Source organism: Coregonus clupeaformis, chromosome 31 (assembly GCF_020615455.1).
Source record: "Coregonus clupeaformis isolate EN_2021a chromosome 31, ASM2061545v1, whole genome shotgun sequence".
Classification (NCBI taxonomy): domain Eukaryota; kingdom Metazoa; phylum Chordata; class Actinopteri; order Salmoniformes; family Salmonidae; genus Coregonus; species Coregonus clupeaformis.
In genome coordinates this window covers 24,759,379-24,784,260 of record NC_059222.1, presented here as the reverse complement: position 1 = coordinate 24,784,260, position 24,882 = coordinate 24,759,379, and the positions used below count along the sequence as shown (strand labels likewise).

The following is a 24,882-nucleotide window of genomic DNA, read 5'->3' as shown; positions in this document are numbered from 1 at the left end:
TTCCACAGCGGGTTCTACATGGAATCCAAAAGGCTTCTACGTGGAACCAAAAATAGTTCTCCCTGGAACCAAAAAGGGTTCTCCTATGGTTACAGCCTGAAGAACCCTTTTGGAACCTTTTTTTTCTAAGAGTGTAGGTGTCAGTGTGAGTGTCCCTGTTGTTGTGGTTGGGGTGATTGTGAATTATTGTTAGGCACTAAGATTAAAGGGGGAAACACCAGTCATGTTTTAGCCTATCATAGGTTGTGTGAGACCAAACCCCACAAATAGGGGTTTTAAAAGAACTCTTTCATCCGTTTGTGAGGTGGGTTGGAAAGGTGCTATTTATTAGAAGGAGGAAGTGGAGTATAGGCCTAGAGATATTCATTAACTGGACCAACACGGACCCATGGAGATGAATAACCAAAGGAAAAAGGGTTAATTGCAGATGTTTTGCACGCACTGCAGCTGTTCCCTAACCAAAGGTTGCGCAAGGTACAATAAAGTGTTATGGTTATAAAACTTCAGATTTGAGTCACTTCCTGAGTTTTATAAACTCAGTGAAGAGATCAGAAGACTGACCATGCTGTACAATATTGAGCCTCAAAGCAGATCTTCCAATTTCCAGATTCATCTGAATTCTGTCACACACACTACCCTTGTGGATGTTATCAATAGAGTTGTTTATACAGGCCGTCTGCGCTCTTTAACGGTTGTTTATAAGAGTTTATGCAATAGCATTGTTGAATACTTTTTTCTGATTGGCTTGAAAGGCATTCTAGAGTGTGCATTATTTCCCTATAATGCACGGTATATTTGCATGGTATAATTCAATGGCTATAGTTCATACTTACATATTCTATGTTTGAGCTACTTTTTAGAGCAAACTTCGAATTTAAAACATTGGCATTGTTGAATTCGATTTTCATAATGGCAAGCCAGGACTGATGGTTTGGATAGCTAAACTAGCAAGTCTGTTTGTTTGGTCACCACGGCAACTACTGTAGCTATCTAGTAAACTTGCTAGCTACTTCAGTGGATGTTGAACACATTTCAAATGTGTTAAATTATAGCCATGGTATAAAAGGGATAATTAACTCGGGGCTCTATGCATTCTCTGGAAAACAATGCAACTCTGTGGAAGGTCAGTTCCACTTCCTTCATTCTTTTCCATGGAACGCATAACCCTTCGTTGAATATCCCTTACATATTGTAGAGTATACAGTATAGGATATATAGAGCACATTCGGAAAGTATTCAGACCCCTTGACTTTTTCCACATTTTGTTACGTTACGTTACTGGTTCTAAAATGGATTAAATAGTTTTTTCAATCTACACATAATACCCCATAATGACAAAGGAAATATTAGGTTTTTAGAAATCTTTGCAAATGTATTACAAAAAACTGAAATATCACATTTACATAAGTATTCAGACCCTTTACTCAGTACTTTCTTGAATCACCGTTGGCAGTGATTACAGCCCCAGTCTTCTTGGGTATGACGCTACAAGCTTGGCACACCTGTATTTGGGGAGTTTCTCCCATTCTTCTCTGCAGATCCGCGCAAGCTCTCTCAGGTTGGATGGGGAGCTATTTTCAGGTCTCTCCAGAGATGTTCCATTGAGTTCAATTCCAGGCTCTGGCTGGGCCACTCAAGGACATTCGGATACTTAACCCAAAGCCACTCCTGCGATGTCTTGGCTGTGTGCTTAGGATTGTTGTCCTGTTGGAAGGTGAACCTTCACCCCAGTCTGAGGTCCTGAGCACTCTAGAGAAGGTTTTCATCAAGGATCGCTCTGTACTTTGCTCCGTTCATCTATCCCTCGATCCTGACTAGTCTCCCAGTCCCTGCCGCTGAAAAACATCCCCACAGTTTGATGCTGCCACCACCATGCTTCACCACAGGGATGGTGCCAGGTTTCCTCCAGACATGACGCTTGGTATTCAGGCCAAAGAGTTCAATCTTGGTTTCATCAGACCAGAGAATCTTGTTTCTCAAGGTCTGAGAGTCCTTTAGGTTCCTTTTGTCAAACTCCAAGCGGGGTGTCATGTGCCTTTTACTGAGGAGTGGCTTCCGTCTGGCCACTCTACCATAAAGGCCTGATTGGTGGAGTGCTGCAGAGATGGTTGTCCTTCTGGAAGGTTCTCCCATCTCCACAGAGGAACTCTGGAGCTCTTTCAGGGTGACCATCGGGTTCTTGGTCACCTCCCTGACCAAGGCCCTTCTACCTCTATAGCTCAGTTTGGCCGTGCGGCCAGCTCTACGAAGAGTCTTGGTGGTTCCAAACTTCTTCCATTTAAGAATGATGGAGGCCACTGTGTTCTTGGGGACCTTCAATACTGCAGAATCTTTTTTGGTGCCTCGACACAATCCTGTCTCGGAGCTCTAAGGAGAATTCCTTCGTCCTCATGGCTTGGTTTTTGCTCTGACATGCACTGTCAACTGTGGGACCTTATATAGACAGGTGTGTGCCTTTCCAAATCATGTCCTATCAATTGAATTTACCACAGGTGGACTCCAATCAAGTTGCAGAAACATCTCAAGGATGCTCAATGGAAACAGAATGCACCTGAGCTCAATTTTCGATTCTCATAGCAAAGGGTCTGAATAATTATGTAAATAAGGTGTTTTAGCTTTGTCATCATGGGGTATTGTGTGTAGATTGTTGAGGGAAAAAAATTAATTGAATCAATTTTTGAATTAGGCTGTAACGTAACAAAATGTGCAAAAAAAGGGGTCTGAATACTTTCCGGTCAAAAGTTTGAACACACCTAGTCATTTAAGGGTTTTTCTTTATTTTTAATATTTTCTACACTGTAGAATAATAGTGAAGACATCAAAACTATGAAATAACACATATGGAATCATGTAGTAACCAAAAAGGGGTAAACAAATCAAAATATATTTTATATTTTAGATTCTTCAAATAGCCACCCTTTGCCTTGATGACAGTTTTGCACACTCTTGGCTTTTTCTCAATTAACAGGTGTGCCTTCTTAAAACTTAATTTGTGGAATTTTTTTCCTTCTTCATGCGTTTGAGCCAATCAGTTGTGTTGTGACAAGGTAGGGGTGGTATACAGAAGATAGCCCTATTTGGTAAAAGACCAAGTCCATATTATGGCAAGAACACCTCAAATAAGCAAAGAGAAACAACAGTCCATCATTACTTTAAGACATGAAGGTCAGTCAATGCGGAACATTTCAAGAACTTTGAACGTTTCTTCAAGTGCAGTCGCAAAAACCATCAAGTGCTATGATGAAACTTGCTCTCATGAGGACCGCCACTGGAATGCAAGACCCAGAGTTACCTCTGTTGCAGAGAATAAGTTCATTGGAGTTACCAGCCTCAGAAATTGCAATCCAAATAAATGCTTCACAGTTCAAGTAACAGACACATCTCAACATCAACTGTTCAAAGGAGACCGTGTGAATCAGGCCTTCATGGTTGAATTGCTGCAAAGAAACCACTACTAAAGGACACCAATAAGAAAAAGACTTGCTTGGGCCAAGAAACACGAGCAATGGACATCAGACCGGTGGTCTGGAGTCCAAATTAGAGATTCATGGTTCCAACCGCCGTGTCTTTGTGAGACGCGGTGTGGGTGAATGGATGATCTCTGCATGTGTTTTTCCCACCGTGAAGCATGGAGGAGGTGTGATGGTGTAGGGGTGCTTTGCTGGTGACACTGTCTGTGATTTATTTAGAATTCAAAGGCATACTTAACCAGCATGGCTACCACAGCATTCTGCAGCGATACGCCATCCCATCTGGATTGGGCTTAGTGGGACTATCATTTGTTTTTCAACAGGACAATGACCCACCACACCTCCAGGCTGTGTAAGGGCTATTTTACCAAGAAGGAGAGTGATGGAGTGCTGCATCAGATGACCTGGCCTCCACAATCCCCCGACCTCAACACATTTGAGATGGTTTGGGATGAGTCGGACCGCAGAGTGAAGGAAAAGCAGCCAACAAGTGCTCAGCATATGTGGGAACTACTTCTAGACTGTTGGAAAAGCATAATCATTTTCCTCCCAGAAATATTTTTAAGTATGAGATACGCTCTCATTTCAGGGCTTGTATGAGATACCCTCTCATTTCAGGTATAACCCTGAACTAATTTCCCTGTATGTATTTGATAATATGTTAATAGTGTGTTTCTTGAACCTTTTCCAGGCCAGGAGAATCCAGACAGTCTGCGCCACAGATATAACTTCATTGCTGATGTGGTGGAGAAGATCGCTCCCGCTGTGGTTCATATTGAACTGTACCGCAAGTAAGGACCTCCCCTCTACACACACACACACAAACACACACTGACCACAGTAGATTGACAGGTATCTGGGCCATATTCACAAAGTGTCTCCAAGTTGGAATGCTGATCTAGGATTAGGTCCTCCGTATCTTATTAATTATGATTTAAAAGTCTAAACTGATCCTAGATCAGCGCTGCTATACTCTGAGACACTTTGTGAATACGGGTTCAGGTATCTGATGCTGTTTTTCCCAGTAAAAGTTATGACAACAAAGTTACCAATTATTACCCTAAGCAGGTATATAGCGGTGGAGGGAGTGTTGGACAAATAAATACCTATATTTAGTGCTGTAGATCTCCCGCCAGATCTCCTGGCTTGCACAGCTGTGTACATAGTTGTCAGCTTGACTTGGGACCTTGTATAAATTGTTTACAAAGGGGATCCAGTTGTAGCCATAAGGACACAAACATTTTCCCCGCCCTCCTGTTGATAAACACATCATCAGGTCATTTGTTCAAGTGATCTTCAAGAAGAAGTGCTGTGAGCAAAATCACGGTATATGTTTGGCAGTAGTGGCATGTGGTCTACTCATGAACATGTGGATTGACAGATTTAGCAGAACATGTACTTTTGCAGATTTTCAGAAGTTCTTCTACTTGTACATGTTTTAGGTGCAAACAGATTAATAATGTTTCCCCGTTTCCCCGTCTCACCCTCTGTCCCCCTGTCTCACCTTGTCTCTCTGTCTCACCCTCTGTCCCCCTGTCTCACCTTCTCCCTCTGTCTCATCCTCTGTCTCCCTGTCTCACCCTCTGTCCCCCTGTCTCACACTCTGTCTCCTGTCTGTCCTCTCCCCAGGATGGTGTTCTCTAAACGTGAGGTGGCAGTGGCCAGCGGCTCTGGCTTCGTGGTGTCGGAGGACGGCTTGATTGTGACCAACGCCCATGTGGTGGCCAATAAGCACCGGGTGAAGGTGGAGCTGAAGAGTGGCGCCACCTTTGACGCCAAGATCACAGACGTGGACGAGAAGGCAGACATCGCCCTCATCAAGATCGACACCCCGGTAAGGCCTGTTACCTCTCTCGATGCCTCTCTTCTCCAGCCATTTCTGAATGCACTGGTGCTTCTTTTATTTTTAATTTTTTACAAGCGCTTCTGTTTACCTCAACCTCCCTTTTCTCTCTCTCTTTAACTCCCTCCTTCCCTATCTAGCTCTTCATCTTGATCTCGCTCGCGTACTTGCCCTCTCCCTCACCATCTCTTTCTCTGAGATGGTGTCAGAGAACAGGAATGCGATGGAGAGATTAAGAGTGGCTATGAATGGAGTAGACAAACACCATCAGTCTTTTTTAGATTGTCTTTCGTCTGCCAACACAGACGGGATTCATTTAACGGTCTTCATAACATTCTTGGAGCAGGCCAGGTTTAATATTAGCATGGTGGGATCGTTGATATAGGGCACCTCAGCAACGAACATGATTCATTGTAAAAATTGTGAAAAACTTTCAAGAGCAGGAGGGTCTTTTTGTGATATGATTTAGATGTAATTGACTGTTTTTCGTCTTTGGTCCAGTTTGTTATAAGAACATGTTTTATTTGTCTGCCTCTCCCAGACTATTACCAGAACAGTAAGCACCCTGTTGAGGGTAAAGGCTGTTTTGGTGCCAATGAGGAAAATGTTCCTCTGTGTGTGTGTGTGTGTGTGTGTGTGTATGTGTGTATAGGACGTCATGCTGCTTGCTTAGCGAGTACCACTTCCTCCCGATTCGGCCCATACCTGATGCGAACTCTGGACCTCTGCCTTGCTAGCACACGTTACCGCCCTCCTGAAGCGTATTACCAGTCGGCACCATGCGAAAAGCTAGCTATTTGCTGGTGCAAGTGGGGACAGTTCAGGCTGAGGAGTAAGTTTCCCCATGGATTACACGTGTGTGCGTGTGCATGTGTGAGGGGTGTGTCTGGAGCATGGCAGGCTTCTTTCTGTGCCACCTTGCTGTGAATCCCCTCAGGCCTCTGGCTGACTCCTGAATGCTGCTCAATAGCTTGTAACTTATTATGTGGCAACTGCAAGTTTCAACATCATAAATCCACTTCTGAAAGTTTTTTAATCATTTGTCTTTGATAAAGTCTGAGCATGGACAGTGTGTATTTCTTCTCCCATAATGTCTTCAAGTCTATTTAAAATGTATCTTACAGTATTATTTCTGGATGCCTGCAAGTTCCAGATATCATCTGACCCTTAGAGACCTAAATAGTTGAAAGTCATTAAATGACAATTACACTGTAATAACCCCACCATAAACACAGAAACAACCATTAGGAGAGAGCCCAAGGACTGACTGACCCCTTCCAGACAGAGTGGCCAAACTCCCTGACCCTGTCCTGGAGCACGAGGTGGAAAGAGGTAATGGCGTTGGTGTAATGGCGGTTGCAGGTCTGTGCCTGTGCCCACTTGACCACGGTGGTAGCTAGCAGCGGATCGTCCTTAAAGCGGCGCCAGAGCGACACAGACGCATCCTGCGAGGCATGTATCTGCATGTGCCATGGCTTGCTCGCTGCTCCTCTTTCCATCACGGCAGCGGATGAGTCTGCGCAGGCTTTGGCGGCATCAATAGACAGGCAGTAAAGAGAAATGGTCTCCTGTTGGCAACAAGGACAGGACTATGTTTCTCTGTTTCTCTCCCTGCTTAGTGACTGACAGACTAAATGGCTGAGTGGATCTGGGTAATGGTGGTGCTTATCTCCAGTGTTCTCTTTAGTCTGCATAGCTGTTGAGGCCAACACCTTCTGAGCAGAAAGCTGGACCTCTCTCTTGTCTTGACTTGAATAACATTAGATGGTTGATGAAACAGTATGAACTAGGTGTTGCTATTACTGTATTATATGGATTGTCTGAAATACATCCTGTACATGTCTAGGTCTCCATGAACTTTAGAGGAAGCCTGGACATCAGTAGTAAATGACTGATCCTCTGCAGCACAAATGATAGTCCTCGATTGCATAGCCTATTGACAATGATGAACTTTTTCTGGAAATGCAAAAATATTTGCACTGACGCTATCTGCACACTGTATAATTACGGCCCTTGGGACTAGGCTGAGGAAATTCACTAATCTTAATACATGACCACAGTGGGACTGAGGTTGGGTAGGCAGGAGAGAGGAGCTAGAGCTGATAACAGAGGGAATAAATGTCTAGTACATAGACCGTTACGTGATAGATTTGATAGCTGTCGTACTGTTGAAGTTCACCATGGAGGACAGATAGGTACAGTACATAAGGTTACAGGGAACTTTGCCAAAGTTACTCATTCCTGAGGAAAAAAAGAACATCAAACAGCCTATAATAAATACTGGTTGGGGAAATGTGTCCATGTTTAAATGTCACTAAGTGAATTCCTATGGTTGAGTCACTTCCAAATGCTGTGTACAGTTCTGTCAAACTACAGGAGTGCCATGGTTAATCATAGTCCACACAACAAGAGAAGCCTTTGTTTTTCTGGCTATGGCTCTCTGTTGTTGGGGTGGCTGGGTTTTTATGTGGTTCATGTGATCTTCTGTGCTGTGTCATAGGAAGACAGTTTACACAAAAACAGACCTGCGATGTAGTATCTCCCTTGTAATCTAGTACTTAGTCTTATGCAAGACACCTAGACCAATATTATGCCTTCTTACAATCGTAAAAGATTGTACTTTTTGAAAATCCTTCCATTCTTCATGTCTGTGCGGTGTCTTTGTTCAGCAGAAATTCAGTGGAGTCTAGATTTGGTAATCGTCCAACATGGATTCTATGGGCACAAAGGACTATTGATTCTGTTCCCTCAATACCATCAAGCTTGGATGATGGAAAATAACTGCATCCATTAGCGTATATTGTTTACATGCTCATTAATAAAACATCTACATTAACATGTCATTGAAGGGGCCCTCAGCTGACCTTTTCATTTCCCCGGATCTGTACAGTACAGAACATTTCCTGGGGCCATGCTTCCGGCATCCAGGAGGATAAGGTCCCTAACTGTGCTACATAACCACCATCTGGAGGGCATTACCCAGCATACTGAATGAACTGCCTTGAGCTCTCTGTGCAGTAGCAGTACATGGTATACCACTGCTTAAAATCTATCAAAGTACCCTTCTCCAAAGTTTGCTCTTAAGACCTTCTCCTGAAACAGCCTCAAATAAACCAGACTTGTTTTTATGAAGGCCATTGAGTAGTCAGATGTACTGTAAAGAGGAAGGTCCTGGTGCCATGTGGTTTACAGGTGGAGGCTTAATACTGTATGCATTAATGTTAGATAATGGTTATGAAGAGCTTGTTTCCGCTGGTCAGCAAAGAGATGCAGTCCAACTCTGTGGCCAGAGTTAACCCTCTGTTACACTGCTACTGTTGACAATGACAGACTGAATTCTAACTTGAGGTTTGCATGCGTTACGTAACTAGAATTTTCACATCAATCATTCATTGATGTCAATGAGAGATTTTACAGACATCAAGTTAAGATTCGTCAACTTTGTTGAATCTTCTTGACAGAGACAGAGTCGTCTCAACACCCCCACACAGATGGCGGAGGATGGTGAATCAATCAAAACATTTGGATAAAGTAAACAAGTTTTAGGTAAACTAAACAGCTGTTAAACCTCTACCATACAGCTCTCTCTCCATCCAGCAGATGTTGTCTTTTTCCTGCTACACTTTTTCGATGTTCCATGACTAATCCAAACCACAGAGCAGGGAAGGGCCCAGCCCATCTCAGCCCATAGGTAGACTCTTCATACCTGTGGTTTTATCCACCTAGTCAATTTGCGCCAATCAAACAAGAGTACAAAGAGAGAGACATAATTTCTGAGTGGAGACACTGGCATTAACAAAGTTATCACTCAGTTGGAGTGTCTCATCCTTGCATTCTTCCAGGGGTTCTGTTGTCCATCTCGTGTGGAGCCCTAGCATCCATCTCTCTCCATGGTGTGCGATAAGACTTCAAAACTAGGTCAAAGCCTGCACTCTACTTAATAGTACATTTGTAACATATGTGTCATTCAATTGGAGAAAAGTAAACTGGAGTGGAGTCTGTTAGACACAAGAGAGTCACACTCTAGTGGTGTGGAACAGAGATGAAAGACATCCCAATACATGTATCCGCCGGGTGCTGGCATTCCCAGGCTTGTGTTTCTCTCTTGGATCTGAATTAGGTCTTTGGGGCTGTCTTGCACCCTCAGGGACATGAAGATTTCAGGAAAAAGATTCCCTGATTGCAAATCTCTGGGATACGATGTATTTCCAATTCTTAATGGTTGGAAAGAAAGATACAATTAGTGTAGTACTGTTAAGTCCTCAGTGGCATCTGTCTGGAGTGATTTGCTGTATCTCTTAATAACTGGAAAGAAAAAGTGACATAGTAAGTTTGTCTAGAACTGCTAAGTCCATAGCAACAAACAGTAGAGCTCTGAGAAGGAGCATCGTGACCCAGGGCTGGCTAACTGGCCCAGAGTCAGGTCCTGAAAATCCCAGAGTCTGAGTGTTTGAATATGATTTACTGACCTTGTCACCGATCTAGGAACAGCCAGTCACAGGCTTTTCCATCTGCCTGGACTGAAAATGGACATTCTAGTCAAAATCTGGGATTGATTTGCCTTAATTGGAATGGGTTATATAAGTGTGTGAGAGTGTGTGTTTGTCTTTCCCCTTTTCAGCAGTCTCAGAGAGTATTTGTCATCGGTTTAAAGTTGGTGTGCGGAAAGATCACATCAGCAGAAAGCGGGAAATGATGAATCACTTCAGATGTTCATCCTTGGTATGGTCGATGCCAGAAAGGAACCAGTCAAAGAAAACACACTATTAAGTCCAATGCTCCCATTTCTTAAAGTTCCTATTTGGCTTTCCTCAAACAAGGTAACCCCTTAGGAACATGTCCAGGTCAGTCACAGACAGATCCTGTGGATTAATAGAGTTATGACAGACTTCAATCTTATGTATGAGTGTCTCAATGTGAAGAACAGCTCCTGCCTGGGAACAGGAAGGGTTTTTACACTACAGAAAGTGGAAAAGGTGTTTGCGAGACTTAAGAACCACACAATGAGAGAGAGGGCTGTGGGAACACTGTACACTCAGCTGTGGCCTGAGCAGATAAAGAGAGTCTCTGCCGGCCCGTATGCAAGCAGAGCCAGAATATTGTGTGTGTGTGCACGTGCGTGCGTATGTGTATGTGTGTGTGTGTGTGTGTGTGTGTGTGCATGTGTGAGGGGTGTGTCTGGAGCATGGCAGGCTTCTTTCTGTGCCACCTTGCTGTGAATCCTCTCAGGCCTCTGACTGACTCCTGAATGCTGCTCAATAGGTTGTCACTTTTTATGTGGTTTGCAACTGCAAGTTTCGACATCATAAATCCACTTCTGAAAGGTTTTTGTTATTTGTCTCTGATAAAGTCTGACAATGGACTGTGTTTGTGTGTGTAACGGACTTAAGAATGTACCGTAAGCTCACTCCACAGCTAGCTTGAAATGTTGCAGAGGGAGCCATCCAATTGGTACCCTTTGAGTGGCTCAAACCGTTGGAACATGGCCAAGGAGGGCAGTCACGTGTATTAGCAAAGCAGAGGTCCCGAGTTCGAACCAGGTATGAACCGCATTGGGGGGAAGTGGTACTCACTAAATAAGCAATCTGACGTCCATAACACGCGCGCGTACGTGTGTATGTGAGTGCGCACGGCTAGAAGTAATTATGAGAAGGGATGTTGTTCATCCCAAATGGAAACACAAGCTGCTTTTCAAATGTACTTTTTTGGATGTTTGCAAACAATTTGACATTAGGCATAATATTTATCATGTAGTTCTGGATTTATAATATGTGTATAACACTCTTTGCTTTTAGTCCTCTAGTCTTTGATTTATAGTATATTGTCTCTTTTATATTTAATTTTAGCATTAATCAGCACTGAGCAAATCAATCTACAGTAACTGTGTTGGTGGTCTGACTGTTCAGTCCCCATTGGCTCAGGTCCAGACACACAGATACAAACACAAAGATGTCCAGGCCTGACAGACCAAGCTCACACACACACACACACACACACACACACACACACACACACACACACACACACACACACACACACACACACACTTTGCCAACAGATGCCTCGTCAATCACCCTAGCAGCAACAGACAGCAGCATTGACTAATGGCTCTCTTTCTGCAGACGGCTCCTGTATCCGACACTCCCCCCGTAGCCCCCTGCAGCCCAGACACTCTGCAGTCGGTAGCCATTGTCCCCTGATCCCCCTGATATTTACCCCCCTGACAGCCTGGTCATTTCCACTGGCACACACAGACCTGTCTCTCACCATTCCACACTGGCACTGTATCAGCTGGCTCAGCAGAAAATGTCATCCCAGTCACTGAGAGCTGACCGAGGTCCCCTATTAACAAGGGAGCTCAAAAATGGAAAGTCAAGGAAACATTAGAAAAAAGGGAAATGTGCATCAGTGATAAGTCTGGGGTCCTGTTACTCGATTCACACTCAAGGACAGACAAATAAGGCTATAGTTTTGCTGCCCTGCATTCCTGCATTCGCTATATAGTGCACTGCTTTTGACCAGAGCCCTATCGGCACTATATAGGGAATAGGGTGTCATTTGAGACGCAACCAAAGACAGACCATGTCAGACCTCTGTGAAGTCTGTGCAGCCTCCCCCTTACCTCCTAGCAAATATTTAATAATTGCAACTCACAACCGCAGCAATTATTTTATTTTCCAAGGTAATTACTTACAGTACATGGAGGGTATTTTACAGGATGTTTGCGAGAGGCATGCCACTGCATGTCTTCATAGTAACAGTTAGACTGGTGTGTGGGTGGATTGAGTTCATTGCGTTGGGTAACTCAGATAGGAGGGGCTTGTTGGGACTGGGGGGACCTGCTGTCTCGAGCGGATGAAGGGGGATGGTGGAGGGGGGTGGAAGGGTTGGAGGGGCATGGAAGAGGAGAGACGCGTGTTCTGATAATGCATCTGTGAGTACAACATCACAGATTGCAAAACACTGCCTGTCTGTCAGTCTGTCTCTCACTGCCTGGAGAAAACAGTGGCACTCAAGCCCTCATCCTCACTAGACTAGAGCAACATGCACCAGATACCTTAAGACTCTGCAGATTGAAGTATACAGTGCACAGTACTGTACTATACATGAGTTGTTTGACTCCAGAGGTAGATATAATCCTCACTTGAGATACTGTATATTTTCAAACTTGCATTCAGATGCCATTACCTTGGGTGTTCTATTGTCCTGATCTATATCTGGCTGAATTTAAAGTGTAATACAGTCATGTTGTTTCTTGTTATCTACCGTATTCGCGGAATCCCTACGCTCATTTGAGGATTTACTAGGAAATGGAATCTAGATCAAGTGATGGCCAGGCCACATCCGCAGTGGATCCCACAGGAAACTCAAATTCCAGCTTTGTGTATGATAATAGCTCACTAAGATGGCCTGTGGTAGATGGTGTATGACTGTGTGTGTACAGTATATTATCTGTGTAACAACAACACAGCCAAAACCGTCCAACTACAAATATACAGTAGTATTATAGTACTATTATGGTAGTACTATAGTATTATCCCACTGTGTGTATGTAAAATAGAAATCCTAGACTGTAACCCAGTAAGTGTGACAGTGTGACAGATAGCCTGCTGACTGCTGGGTAGCAGAAAGACACATTGACAGACATGTCACCATGAGCCAAAAGCCATTCCTCCCAGTCCCATTCTATCCACTTGACCCCCTTCCTGGAATGTGTTCATTTATCCGACTTCCAGCCCATCTGGGAGAGTGCTTAGGGCTGTCAGCCAGGGAGCGGCCTGCTATTCCTGTGTCAGGTCTGGATGTCAGGTCTGGATTCCTGGAGCACTGAGCCCAGGGTGGGGGGCAATGGTTCCTCTCCTCATATACTGTGACTGTATCCTCATCGCAATGTTCCCTGACCCCCCTGCCCTGTCCTGTCCTGTCCTATTAATATCAAGGTCTGGTGTAACCTAGCCACAACCTAGCCACAACCTACCATAGATCCAACCGTATAACTCTAATCCATTCTCCTGTTATTGTTGATGGATTTTGTCTATTGTAGATTGTGTCATTGAGATGGATGAAGTGGTAATTCATTGCCTTGATATGTTTTCAGAATCAAATCAAATCAAATTTTTATTGTCACATACACGTGTTTAGCAGATGTTATTGCGGGTGTAGCGAAATGCTTGTGCTTCTAGCTCCGACAGTGCAGTAATATCTAACAAGTAATATCAAACAATTTCACAACATATACCCAATACACACAAATCTAAGTAAGTAATAGAATTTAAGAATATATACATATACGGACAAGAAATGACAGAGCGGCATGGACTAAGATACAGTAGAATATTATAGAATAGAATACAGTATATACATATGAGATGAGTAGTGCAAGATATGTAAACATTATTAAAGTGACTAGAGTTCAATTTCTTAAAGAGGCCAGTGATTTCAATAGGCAGCAGCAGCCTCTAATGTGCTAGTGATGGCTATTTAACAGTCTGATGGCCTTGAGATAGAAGCTGTTTTTCATTCTCTCGGTCCCAGCTTAGATGAACATGTTCTGACCTCGCCTTCTGGATGATAGCAGGGTGAACAGACAGTGGCTCAGGTGGTTGATGTCCTTGATGATCTTTTTGGCCTTCCTGTGACATCGGGTGCTGTATGTGTCTTGGAGAGCGGGTAGTTTGCTCCCGGTAACCTTCTCCACTGCGGTCCCGTCGATTTGGATGGGGGGTACACCCGCTGCTGTTTCCTGAAGTCCACAATCATCTCCTTTGTTTTGTTGACATTGAGTGAGAGGTTATTTTCCTGGCACCACACTCCCAGAGCCCTCACCTCCTCCCTGTAGGCTGTCTCGTCATTGTTGGTAATCAAGCCTACTACTGTTGTGTCGTCTGCAAACTTGATGATTGAGTTGGAGGCATGCTTGGCCACGCAGTCATGGGTGAACAGGGAGTACAGGAGGAGGCTGAGCACGCACCCTTGTGGCGCCCCAGTGTTGAGGATCAGCGAAGTGGAGATGTTGTTTCCTACCTTCACCACCTGGGGGCGGCCCGTCAGGAAGTCCAGGACCCAGTTGCACAGGGCGGGGTTCAGACCCAGGGCCTCGAGCTTAATGATGAGCTTGGAGGGTACTATGGTGTTGAATGCTGAGCTGTAGTCAATGAACAGCATTTTTACATAGGTATTCCTCTTGTCCAGATGGGATAGGGTAGTGTGCAGTGTGATGGCGATTGCATCGTCTGTGGATCTATTGGGGCGTTAAGCAAATTGAAGTGGGTCTAGGGTGACAGGTAAGGTAGAGGTGCTATGATCCTTGACTAGGGGTGGCAGGTAGCTTAGTGGTTAAGAGCGTTGTGGCAGTAACCGAAAGGTCGCTGGTTCTAATCCCTGAGCCGACTAGATGAAAAATATGTCGATGTGCCCTTGAGCAAGGCACTTAACCCTAATTGCTCCTGTAAGTCGCTCTGGATAAGAGCGTCTGCTAAATGACTAAAATGTAAATCTAGTCACTCAAAGCACTTCATGATGACAGAGGTGAGTGCTACGGGGCGATAGTCGTTCAGTTACCTTTGCTTTCTTGGGTACAGGAACAATGGTGGCCATCTTGAAGCATGGGGGCAGAACAGCAGACTGGGAAAGGGAGAGATTGAATATGTCCGTAAACACACCAGCCAGTTGGTCTGCGCATGCTCTGAGGACGTGGCCAGAAAGCATGCAGAGTATGCAGACATCATGGCACATTGTAACTTCAGGCATCACAACTTCCTTTCGATAGATTTTTGTGAAAATGTATGTTGACCCCCATATGTATTTCAACTGGCGCTGGGCTATTTCTGTCGTACATAAACAAACAGAATGTAACAAAGGCCCTTCAGGCATGTCTCGAAAGAGGGGTTGTCTTGTTACTGTAGATACCGTATGAATTGTATCTGCATGCCAACTGTTTCTGTTCAGAATGCAAAGTACATTTCTACCAGCAATATGTTTATTTGTCCCCTTTTTTGTAATGATCCCAGGATAAATCTATGTGAACATCTTGACTGATCTGAGTCCTGTGTCCCTTTGTTTAGATGAAGCTGCCGGTGCTGCTGCTGGGGCGTTCAGCTGACCTGAGGCCTGGTGAGTTTGTTGTGGCCATCGGCAGTCCCTTCTCCCTGCAGAACACGGTCACCACAGGTATCGTCAGCACCACCCAAAGAGGAGGCAAGGAGCTAGGCCTGAGGAACTCTGATATGGAATACATCCAGACGGACGCTATCATCAACGTGAGTGACACATACACTTCATCAGACACACACACACACAGCTGTGATCTATATCAGCACAAGGCATTTAGTTGTGGGACACAACAGTAGCTCCTCCTTATTTTCCCCATTACATGTGTACACAGGAAGATGTAGATCTACCATCTGATCATCCCTTTAACCTGAATGCTGTTCCTTTTCAGTATGGGAACTCTGGCGGACCCCTGGTCAATCTGGTAAGATATCATTTGTTATTGATAAGGATTACATCTCTTAGAATGTGTTTAATGTAAATCTATGAGACATTTGTAGAATGTATTTTAATAAAGACGTCTCCGAAGTTGGATAGATAAGGCTATATGAATTCACATGTAAAGCTTGGCAAGCAGTTACACGTTACAGCTTGTAGTGATAACACCATTGTTTTTATTCACATACAGTTGAAGTCGGAGGTTTACAGACACCTTAGCCAAATACATTTAAACTCAGTTTTTCACAATTCCTGACATTTAATCCTAGTAAATATTCCCTGTTTTAGGTCAGTTAGGATCACCACTTTATTTTAAGAATGTGAAATGTCAGAATAATAGTAGAGATAATGATTTATTTAAGCTTTTATTTATTTCATCATATTCCCAGTGGGTCAGAAGTTTACATACACTCAATTAGTATTTGGTAGCATTGCCTTTAAATTGTTTAACTTGGGTCAAACGTTTCGGGTAGCCTTCCACAAGCTTCCCACAATAAGTTGGGTGAATTTTGGCCCATTCCTCCTGACAGAGCTGGTGTAATGAGTCAGGTTTGTAGGCCTCCTTGCTCGCACACACTTTTTCAGTTCTGCCCACAAATGTTCGATAGGATTGAGGTCAGGGCTTTGTGATGGCCACTCCAATACCTTGACTTTGTTGTCCTTAAGCCATTATGCCTCAACTTTGGAAGTATGCTTGGGGTCATTGTCCATTTGGAAGACCCATTTGCGACCAAGCTTTAACTTCCTGACTGATGTCTTGAGATGTTGCTTCAATATATCCACATCATTTTCCTTCCTCATGATGCCATCTATTTTGTGAAGTGCATCAGTCCCTCCTGCAGCAAAGCACCCCCACAGCATGATGCTGCCACCCCCGTGCTTCACGGTTGGGATGGTGTTCTTCGGCTTGCAAGCGACCCCCTTTTTCCTCCAAACATAACGATGGTCATTATGGCCAAATATTTATCAGACCAGAGCACATTTCTCCAAAAAGTATGATCTTTGTCCCCATGTGCAGTTGCAAACCGTAGTCTGGCTTTTTTATGGCAGTTTTGGAGCAGTGGCTTCTTCCTTGCTGAGCGGCCTTTCAAGTTATGTCGATATAGGACTCGTTTTACTGTGGATATAGATGCTTTTGTACCTGTTTCTTCCAGCATCTTCACAAGGTCCTTTGCTGTTGTTCTGGGATTGATTTGCACTTTTCGCACCAAAGTACGTTAATCTCTAGGAGACAGAACGCGTCTCCTTCCTGAGCAGTATGACGGCTGCATGGTCCCATGGTGTTTATACTTGCGTACTATTGTTTGTACAGATGAACATGGTACCTTCAGACATTTGGAAATTGCTCCCAAGGATGAACCAGACTTGTGGAGGTCTACACATTTTTTTCTGAGGTCTTGGCTGATTTCTTTTGATTTTCCCATAATGTCAAGCAAAGAGGCACTGAGTTTGAAGGTAGACCTTGAAATACATCCACAGGTACACCACCAATTGGCTCAAATGATGTCAATTAGCCTATCAGAAGCTTCTAAAGCCATGACATCATTTTCTGGAATTTTCCAAGCTGTTTAAAGACACAGTCAACTTAGTGTATGTAAACTTCTGACCCACTGGAATTGTGATGCAGTGAATTTTAAGTGAAATAATCTGTCTGTAAACAATTGTTGGAAAAATGACTTGTGTCATGCACAAAGTAGATGTCCTAACTGACTTGCCAAAACTATAGTTTGTTAACAAGAAATTTGTGGAGTGGTTGAAAAATGAGTTTTAATGACTCCAACCTAAGTGTATGTAAACTTCCGACTTCAACTGTGAGTATAGACCTATGTTTCCTCAAAAGCAGCATTTAGTAGGTTTTATTTCAAAACGTGGGATGTAATACATATCAGTGTAGCTGAATGAGCTGTTATAGTGAGAGTGAGACCAGATGGGAGTGTGTTTGTTTAACGGGGTGTGTGTGTGTTGTTTCTGTCTTCAGGACGGAGAGGTGATTGGGATCAACACACTGAAGGTGACTGCAGGAATCTCCTTCGCCATCCCCTCAGACAAGATCCGTCAGTTCTTGGCAGAGTCCCACGACAGACAATCTAAAGGTACAGATTACCAATCTAAAGGTAGGGCTGTGACAATTATGGAATTTTGGGGATCAATTAATTGTCATTTAAATTACCAAGTTTATTGTCATAATTGTCTTCTTTTGTAAGAAAAATGTTTGCGCTTGTAATGCATCATACATTAATGCATCTTTGAAAAGGACCTACGACATACCTAATGAATATAACTCAGTTTTGGTGACACCCCCGTTTAAAAAAACGAATGGTTTATACTGCTATTGCTTTAATTCCATCTACTTGAAAATAAAGTTGAAACCCCCCACTCCTAGAATGCATGGATTAAGACCATTATGACAATACATTTTTACGTTTACGGTTATTGTCCATAATTGTCAGTTAGACGACTATACAAATATTGTGCTAGACCTATCTAAAGGTTCACATCCATGGCTTTGATCAGGTATTGCATATTAAATGTTCAATGTTTATCATCTTGATCATGCTAATGCAGTATTTATCCTCTTTTCTTTAGGTAAATTATTACCAAAGAAGAAGTATATCGGTGTGAGGATGATGACTCTCACTCCAACGTAAGTTTCAGCCAGCCAGGTTCATCTTGTGAATTAAATTCTTCCAAATACCTGTGGCACATTAAACACTTATCTCTCTATTTTCATTGTTCCCTTTCCCATAGGCTTGCAAAGGAGCTGAAGGAGAGACAATCAGACTTCCCTGATGTTACCTCAGGGGCATATGTCATCGAGGTCATCCCAAAAACACCAGCTGAGACGTAAGTAGTAGTTTACTGAAAATAGAACCAGAAGTCTGTGGACCGACTCAAATCAGTACAAACATGAGCCAACAGTTAAAGTCCTTGACCTTGGATTAGGATGGCAGCATTTGAAGACTCCTTTGGTAGTTGGCTAAAGGCTTCCGCATGCTTCGGTTCGGCTGGTGCTGTTTGTTTATCTTGAGACGCCGTAGTCAGAATGAAGATAACTAGGTAACTCAAGAAATCTGTCATTCATTTTAAATGTTTTACAGAGTAGATCTTAGTCGTGCAATTTTACATCTAAGATTTTTAGTGCAGTATTTCTCAAGTGAAAAAATGTGCATGAAAATGAGTCGTCTATCATTGAATTACAAAAAACACTTCATTGAAAAATGTATGTTGACCAATGACCAACGAAGGGGCGCAGGCATCAGCTCCCTAACTTCGTCTTGCCTCGAGAAAAAAAAATGTGTGCACGAACAGCCGAACAAACCCTTGCAGAAGACCAAACGAAACATAACAAAATGTTGTCATACTATACAGTACCAGTCAAAGGTTTGGACACACCTACTCATTCAAGGGTTTTTCTTTATTTGTACTATTTTCTACATTATAGAATAATAGTGAAGACATCAAAACTATGAAATAACACATATGGAATCATGTAGTAACTAAAAAAGTGTTAAACAAATCAAAATATATTTTATATTTGAGATTCTTCAAAGTAGCCACCCTTTGCCTTGATGACAGCTTTGCACACTCTTGGCATTCTCTCAACTAGCTTCATGAGGAATGCTTTTCCAACAGTCTAGAAGGAGTCCCCACATATGCTGAGCACTTGTTGGCTGTTTTTCCTTCACTCAGCGGTCCAACTCATCACAAACCATCTCAATTGGGTTGAGGTCGGGTGATTGTGGAGGCCAGGTCATCTGATGCAGCACTCCATCGCTCTCCTTCTTGGTCAAATAGCCCTTACACAGCCTGGAGGTGTGTTTTGGGTCATTGTCCTGTTGAAAAACAAATGATAGTCCCATTAAGCACAAACCAGATGGGATGGAGTATCGCTGCAGAATACTGTGGTAGCCATGCTGGTTATGTGTGCCTTGAATTCTAAATAAATCACAGACGGTGTCACCAGTAAAGCAACCCCACACCATCACACCTCCTCCTCCATGCTTCACAGTGGGAACCACACATGCAGAGATCATCATTTCACCTACTCTGCATCTCACAAAGACACAGTGGTTGGAACCTGAAATCTCACATTTGGACTCATCAGACCAAAGGACAGATTTCCACTGGTCTAATGTCCATTGCTTGTGTTTCTTGGCCCAAGCAAGTCTCTTCTTATTATTGGTGTCCTTTAGTAGTGGTTTCTTTGCAGCAATTCGACCATGAACAGTTAACAAACAGATCACCGACCATTTCGAATCACACCGTACCTTCTCTGCTATGCAATCCGGTTTCCAAGCTGGTCATGGGTGCACCTCAGCCACGCTCAAGGTCCTAAACGATATTATAACCACGATCGATAATAGACAGTACTGTGCAGCCATCTTCATCGACCTGGCCAAGGCTTTCGACTCTGTCAACCACCGCATTCTTATTGGCAGACTAAATAGCCTTGGTTTCTCAAATGACTGCCTCGCCTGGTTCACCAACTACTTCTCAGATAGAGTTCAATGTGTCAAATCGGAGGGCCTGTTGTCTGGACCTATGGCAGTCTCTATGGGGGTGCCACAGGGTTCAATTCTTGGGCAGACTCTTTTCTCTGTGTATATCAATGATGTCGCTCTTGCTGCTGGTGATTCTCAGATCCACCTCTACGCAGACGACACCATTTTGTATACATCTGGCCCTTCATTGGACACTGTGTTAACAAACCTCCAAACGAGCTTCAATGCCATACAACACTCCTTCCGTAGCCTCCAACTGCTCTTAAACACAAGTAAAACAATCGAACGCTGCTGGCACCCGCCCACCCAACTAGAATCACTACTCTCGACGGGTCTGACCTAGAGTATGTGGACAACTACAAATACCTAGGTGTCTGGTTAGTCTGTAAACTCTCCTTCCAGACTCACATTAAGCATCTCCAATCCAAAGTTAAATCCAGAATCGGCTTCCTATTTCGCAACAAATCCATTTTGTCACCAAAGCCCCATATACTACCCACCACTGTGACCTGTACGCTCTTGTTGGCTGGTCCGCACTACATATTCGTCGCCAAACCCACTGGCTCAAGGCCATCTATAAATCACTGCTAGGCAAATCCTCGCCTTATCTTAGCTCATTGGTCACCATAGCAACACCCACCCGTATTATGCGCTCCAGCAGGTATATCTCACTGGTCATCCAACAACTCCTTTGGCCGCCATTCCTTCCAATTCTCTGCTGCCAATGACTGGAACGAACTGCACAAATCTCTGAAGCTGGAGACTCTTATCTCCCACACTAACTTTAAGCATCAGTTGTCAGAGCACCTTATCGATCCCTGCACCTGTACACAGCCCATCTGAAATTAGCCCACCCAACTGCCTCATCCCCATATTGTTATTTATTTTGCTCATTTGCACCCCAGTATCTCTATTTGCACATCATCTCTTGCACATCTATCATTCCAGTGTTAATAATAATTGTAATTATTTTGCACTATGGCCTATTTATTGCCTTACCTCCATAACTTGCTACATTTGCACACACTGTATATATATTTTATATTTTCTGTTGTATTTTTGACTTTATGTTTTGTTTTACCCCATATGCAACTCTGTGTTGTTGTTTTTATCGCACTGCTTTGCTTTATCTTGGCCAGGTCGCAGTTGTAAATGAGAACTTGTTCTCAACTGGCTTACCTGGTTAAATAAAGGTGAGAAAAAAAAATGAAGGGCTGATTCATGCAGTCTCCTCTGAACAGTTGATGTTGAGATGTGTCTGTTACTTGAACTCTGTGAAGCATTTATTTGTTTCTGAGGCTGGTAACTCTAATTAACTAATTAACTTATCCTCTGCAGCAGAGGTAACTATGGGTCTTGCTTTCCTGTGGCGGTCCTCATGAGAGCCAGTTTCATTGTAGCGCTTTTTGCGACTGCACTTGAAGAAACTTTCAAAGTTCTTGAAATTCTCGGTATTGACTGACCTTCATGTCTTAAAGTACTGATGGACTGTCGTTTCTCTGATTATTTGAGCTGTTTTTGCCATAAAATGGGCTTGGTTTTTTACCAAATAGGGCTATCTTCTGTATACCACCCCTACCTTGTCACAACACAACTGATTGGCTCAAACGCATTAAGAAGGAAAGAAATTCCACAAATTAACTTTCAACAAGGCACACCTGTTAATTTGAATGCATTCCAGGTGACTATCTCATGAAGCTGGTTGAGAGAATGCCAAGAGTGTGCAAAAGCTGTCATCAAGGCAAAGGGTGGCTACTTTGAAGAATCTGAAATATAAAATATATTTTGATTTGTTTAACACTCTTTTGGTTACTACATGATTCCATATGTATTATTTCATAGTTTTGATGTCTTCACTATTATTCTACAATGAGTAGGTGTGTCCAAACTTTTGACTGGTACTGTATGCACGAACTGTTCATAACTGTTTCAGATGGAAAGCATGCAAATGCCTTTAGTCTCTATTAGTCTCATAACGGTTGCTAGGAGTTCATTGTCCTCTGGTCTTAAAAATAGACTAGCCTCATAGCACAATGAATTAGCATTTCATGACCACATAAATAGCATGACAGGGCAGTCTATCTAGGTTACTCACTCCTACAGAATGCACTGTCTTTGTATATTTTTTGTGGCCACATAAAATAATTTGTGCTGAGGCAGCAGTCTCCCACTGAAGGAAATTAATAGCTTTATTTTTGTCTGGTGGGTATTTGTGGTTACAAGGGCAGCATAATGCGCTTAGATTTTTCAGAGACTATGTTCAGATGTTGTTTCTCACAGTGTCTAAAAAGAATGTTACTGCCTCTGTAAGTTCATTTAGCTTTTTTTGGAATGGGAAAAACTCCCTCCTCGCAGACGTAAGAGGGTCTATTCTGTGGATTGAGACCTAATGGTATACATTGCTTAGAGAGTCTTACGTACTGTACTTTATATCAGTAAAGTACATGTCTTTGTTACTACATGCCCCTAACTCCTCTCTCCTCTCCACAGAGGTGGCCTGCAGGAGAGTGACGTCATAATCACCATCAACAGCCAGCGAATCACCTCGGCAAGTGACGTCAGCAGCTCCATCAAGAGGGACGACACGCTGCGGATGGTGGTCCGGCGGGGGAATGAGGACATCATGCTCACCGTCGTCCCCGAGGACATTGACCCTTGACCTCTCAGCAACCACGAGCTGGTTCTCAGTGTTTAAAACCACAGACCTAAACTGTGTGTGTGTCTGGAGCCACACCCTACCATAGAACCTGTAACTACTAGTGCCCCCCCCGCCCCACTTCAAACTACCGGGGGCTGTGAGGCCCACACCTAACCCTCTGGGAACTCAAATGCGTCCAGGGCAATACCGACATATTTTAGCACCCTGCTACTCTTTTGTATTGAAATGTTTTCCTTATGTATGAGTCAAAAAGACACTTCGCTCTCAGTGAAACTGATTATTGCCATCACGTTTGTTTTATACTCTACTAACGTCCTTGCACAGAGAACCCACCTCCATCAGATACAAGAGTGGGTGTCACAGATTACCGTAGTTCTGTTTTGTTGTTGTTTTTGTTTCTGTTGATATTGTTTATATGTTTTTTTAATTGTATTTTAATTGTATTTCTCTTTATATGTTTTGTTGACAATTTCACAGAGGGAATAAAAATATTTAAAAAAATAAGTGGTGTTCCTTACTGATCTGAAAATCCAAACTCTGACTACATGAATGTTGACAGTTGAATTATACACATCTAGTAAAGTCACACAATAACCCAGTGTACACATCCAGCTTGGCTGCTCTACACACAATCTGGCTGCTCTACACACAGTCTGGCTGCTCTACACACAGTCTGGCTGCTCTACACACAGTCTGGCTGCTCTACACACAGTCTGGCTGTTCTACACACAGTCTGGCTGCTCTACACACAGTCTGGCTGCTCTACACACAGTCTGGCTGTTCTACACACAGTCTGGCTGCTCCACACACATGGCCAGTGCCTGGTTTGGTTTGGGTCATGTCCTGTGAGTTTAATGAGAGTTCTGATGAGTCCCTCTGTATGGTTTGGGAGCTGGACCGCCTGTTTGCCATGGCTCAGCCAATAGGGGAGAAGAATACTGCTAAGGGCCAACCCTAGGGGGTTGAATGTACGGACAGGGATTTCTAGACACAGGTCAGACATTACTAATCAATGATAATCAACTCCAGCTTCCACTCTTACAGTACCATGAGCCTTGCCTTGCCAGTCTTGCCTGAATGAGAAATATAATGGAAATACATTTTAGACTCCTTGATGTGTGTACTGCCATTGCATTGTTCTTGTCGCTTTAGTTTCAAGTTTATTCGCCACATGCACAGAATACAACAGGTGTAAAACAGTACAGTGAAATTCTTACTTCAAATCAAATGAGCTCTTTGCACTGACAATGCACTGATAATAATAATAAGATAAAAAAACACAAGAAGTACGATACAGTGCCTTTCAAAAGTATTCATCCCCCTTGGCGTTTTTCCTATTTTGTTTCATTACAACCTGTAATTTAAATGGATTTTTATTTGGATTTCATGTAATGGACATACACAAAACAGTCCAAATTGGTGAAGTGAAATGAAAAAAATAACTTGTTTCAAAAAATTCTAACAAATAAATAACGGAAAAGTGGTGCGTGCATATGTATTTACCCCCTTTGCTATGAAGCCCCTAAATAAGATCTGGGGCAACCAATTACCTTCAGAAGTCACATAATTAGTTAAATACAGTCCACCTGTGTTCAATCTAAGTGTCACATGATCTGTCACATGATCTCAGTATATATACACCTGTTCTGCAACACCACTAAGCAAGGGGCACCACCAAGCAAGTGGCACCATGAAGACCAAGGAGCTCTCCAAACAGGTCAGGGACAAAGTTGTGGAGAAGTACCATTAAATCATTATTAAAAAAATGGAAAGAATATGGCACCACAACAAACCTGCCAAGAGAGGGCCTCCCACCAAAACTCACGGACCAGGCAAAGAGGGCATTAATCAGAGAGGCAACAGAGACCAAAGATAACCCTGAAGGAGCTGCAAAGCTCCACAGCGGAGATTGGAGTATCT

At 43.2% G+C, this 24,882-nt stretch overlaps 1 protein-coding gene across 4 annotated transcripts in view; it reads left to right on the top strand.

Moving 5' to 3' along the window:
- Nucleotides 1–23,072, top strand: part of LOC121547296 (serine protease HTRA1B-like) — a 28,726-nt gene extending 5,654 nt beyond the window's left edge. Inside the window, exons 2-9 of one of the 4 annotated variants that reach the window (XM_041858481.2) lie at nt 4,162–4,261; nt 5,100–5,304; nt 15,378–15,572; nt 15,755–15,787; nt 17,780–17,894; nt 18,388–18,445; nt 18,550–18,645; nt 22,794–23,072. In XM_041858481.2, coding sequence (XP_041714415.1) covers nt 4,162–4,261; nt 5,100–5,304; nt 15,378–15,572; nt 15,755–15,787; nt 17,780–17,894; nt 18,388–18,445; nt 18,550–18,645; nt 22,794–22,962 — 971 coding nt within the window. In that variant the 3' untranslated portion in view covers nt 22,963–23,072. Of the gene's footprint in view, nt 1–4,161; nt 4,262–5,099; nt 5,305–15,377; nt 15,573–15,697; nt 15,788–17,779; nt 17,916–18,387; nt 18,446–18,549; nt 18,646–22,793 lie in introns of all 4 variants that reach the window. The other 3 variants (XM_041858480.2, XM_041858479.2, XM_041858478.2) reach the window with 3 other exon arrangements.
- Nucleotides 23,073–24,882: the final 1,810 nt, after the last annotated feature.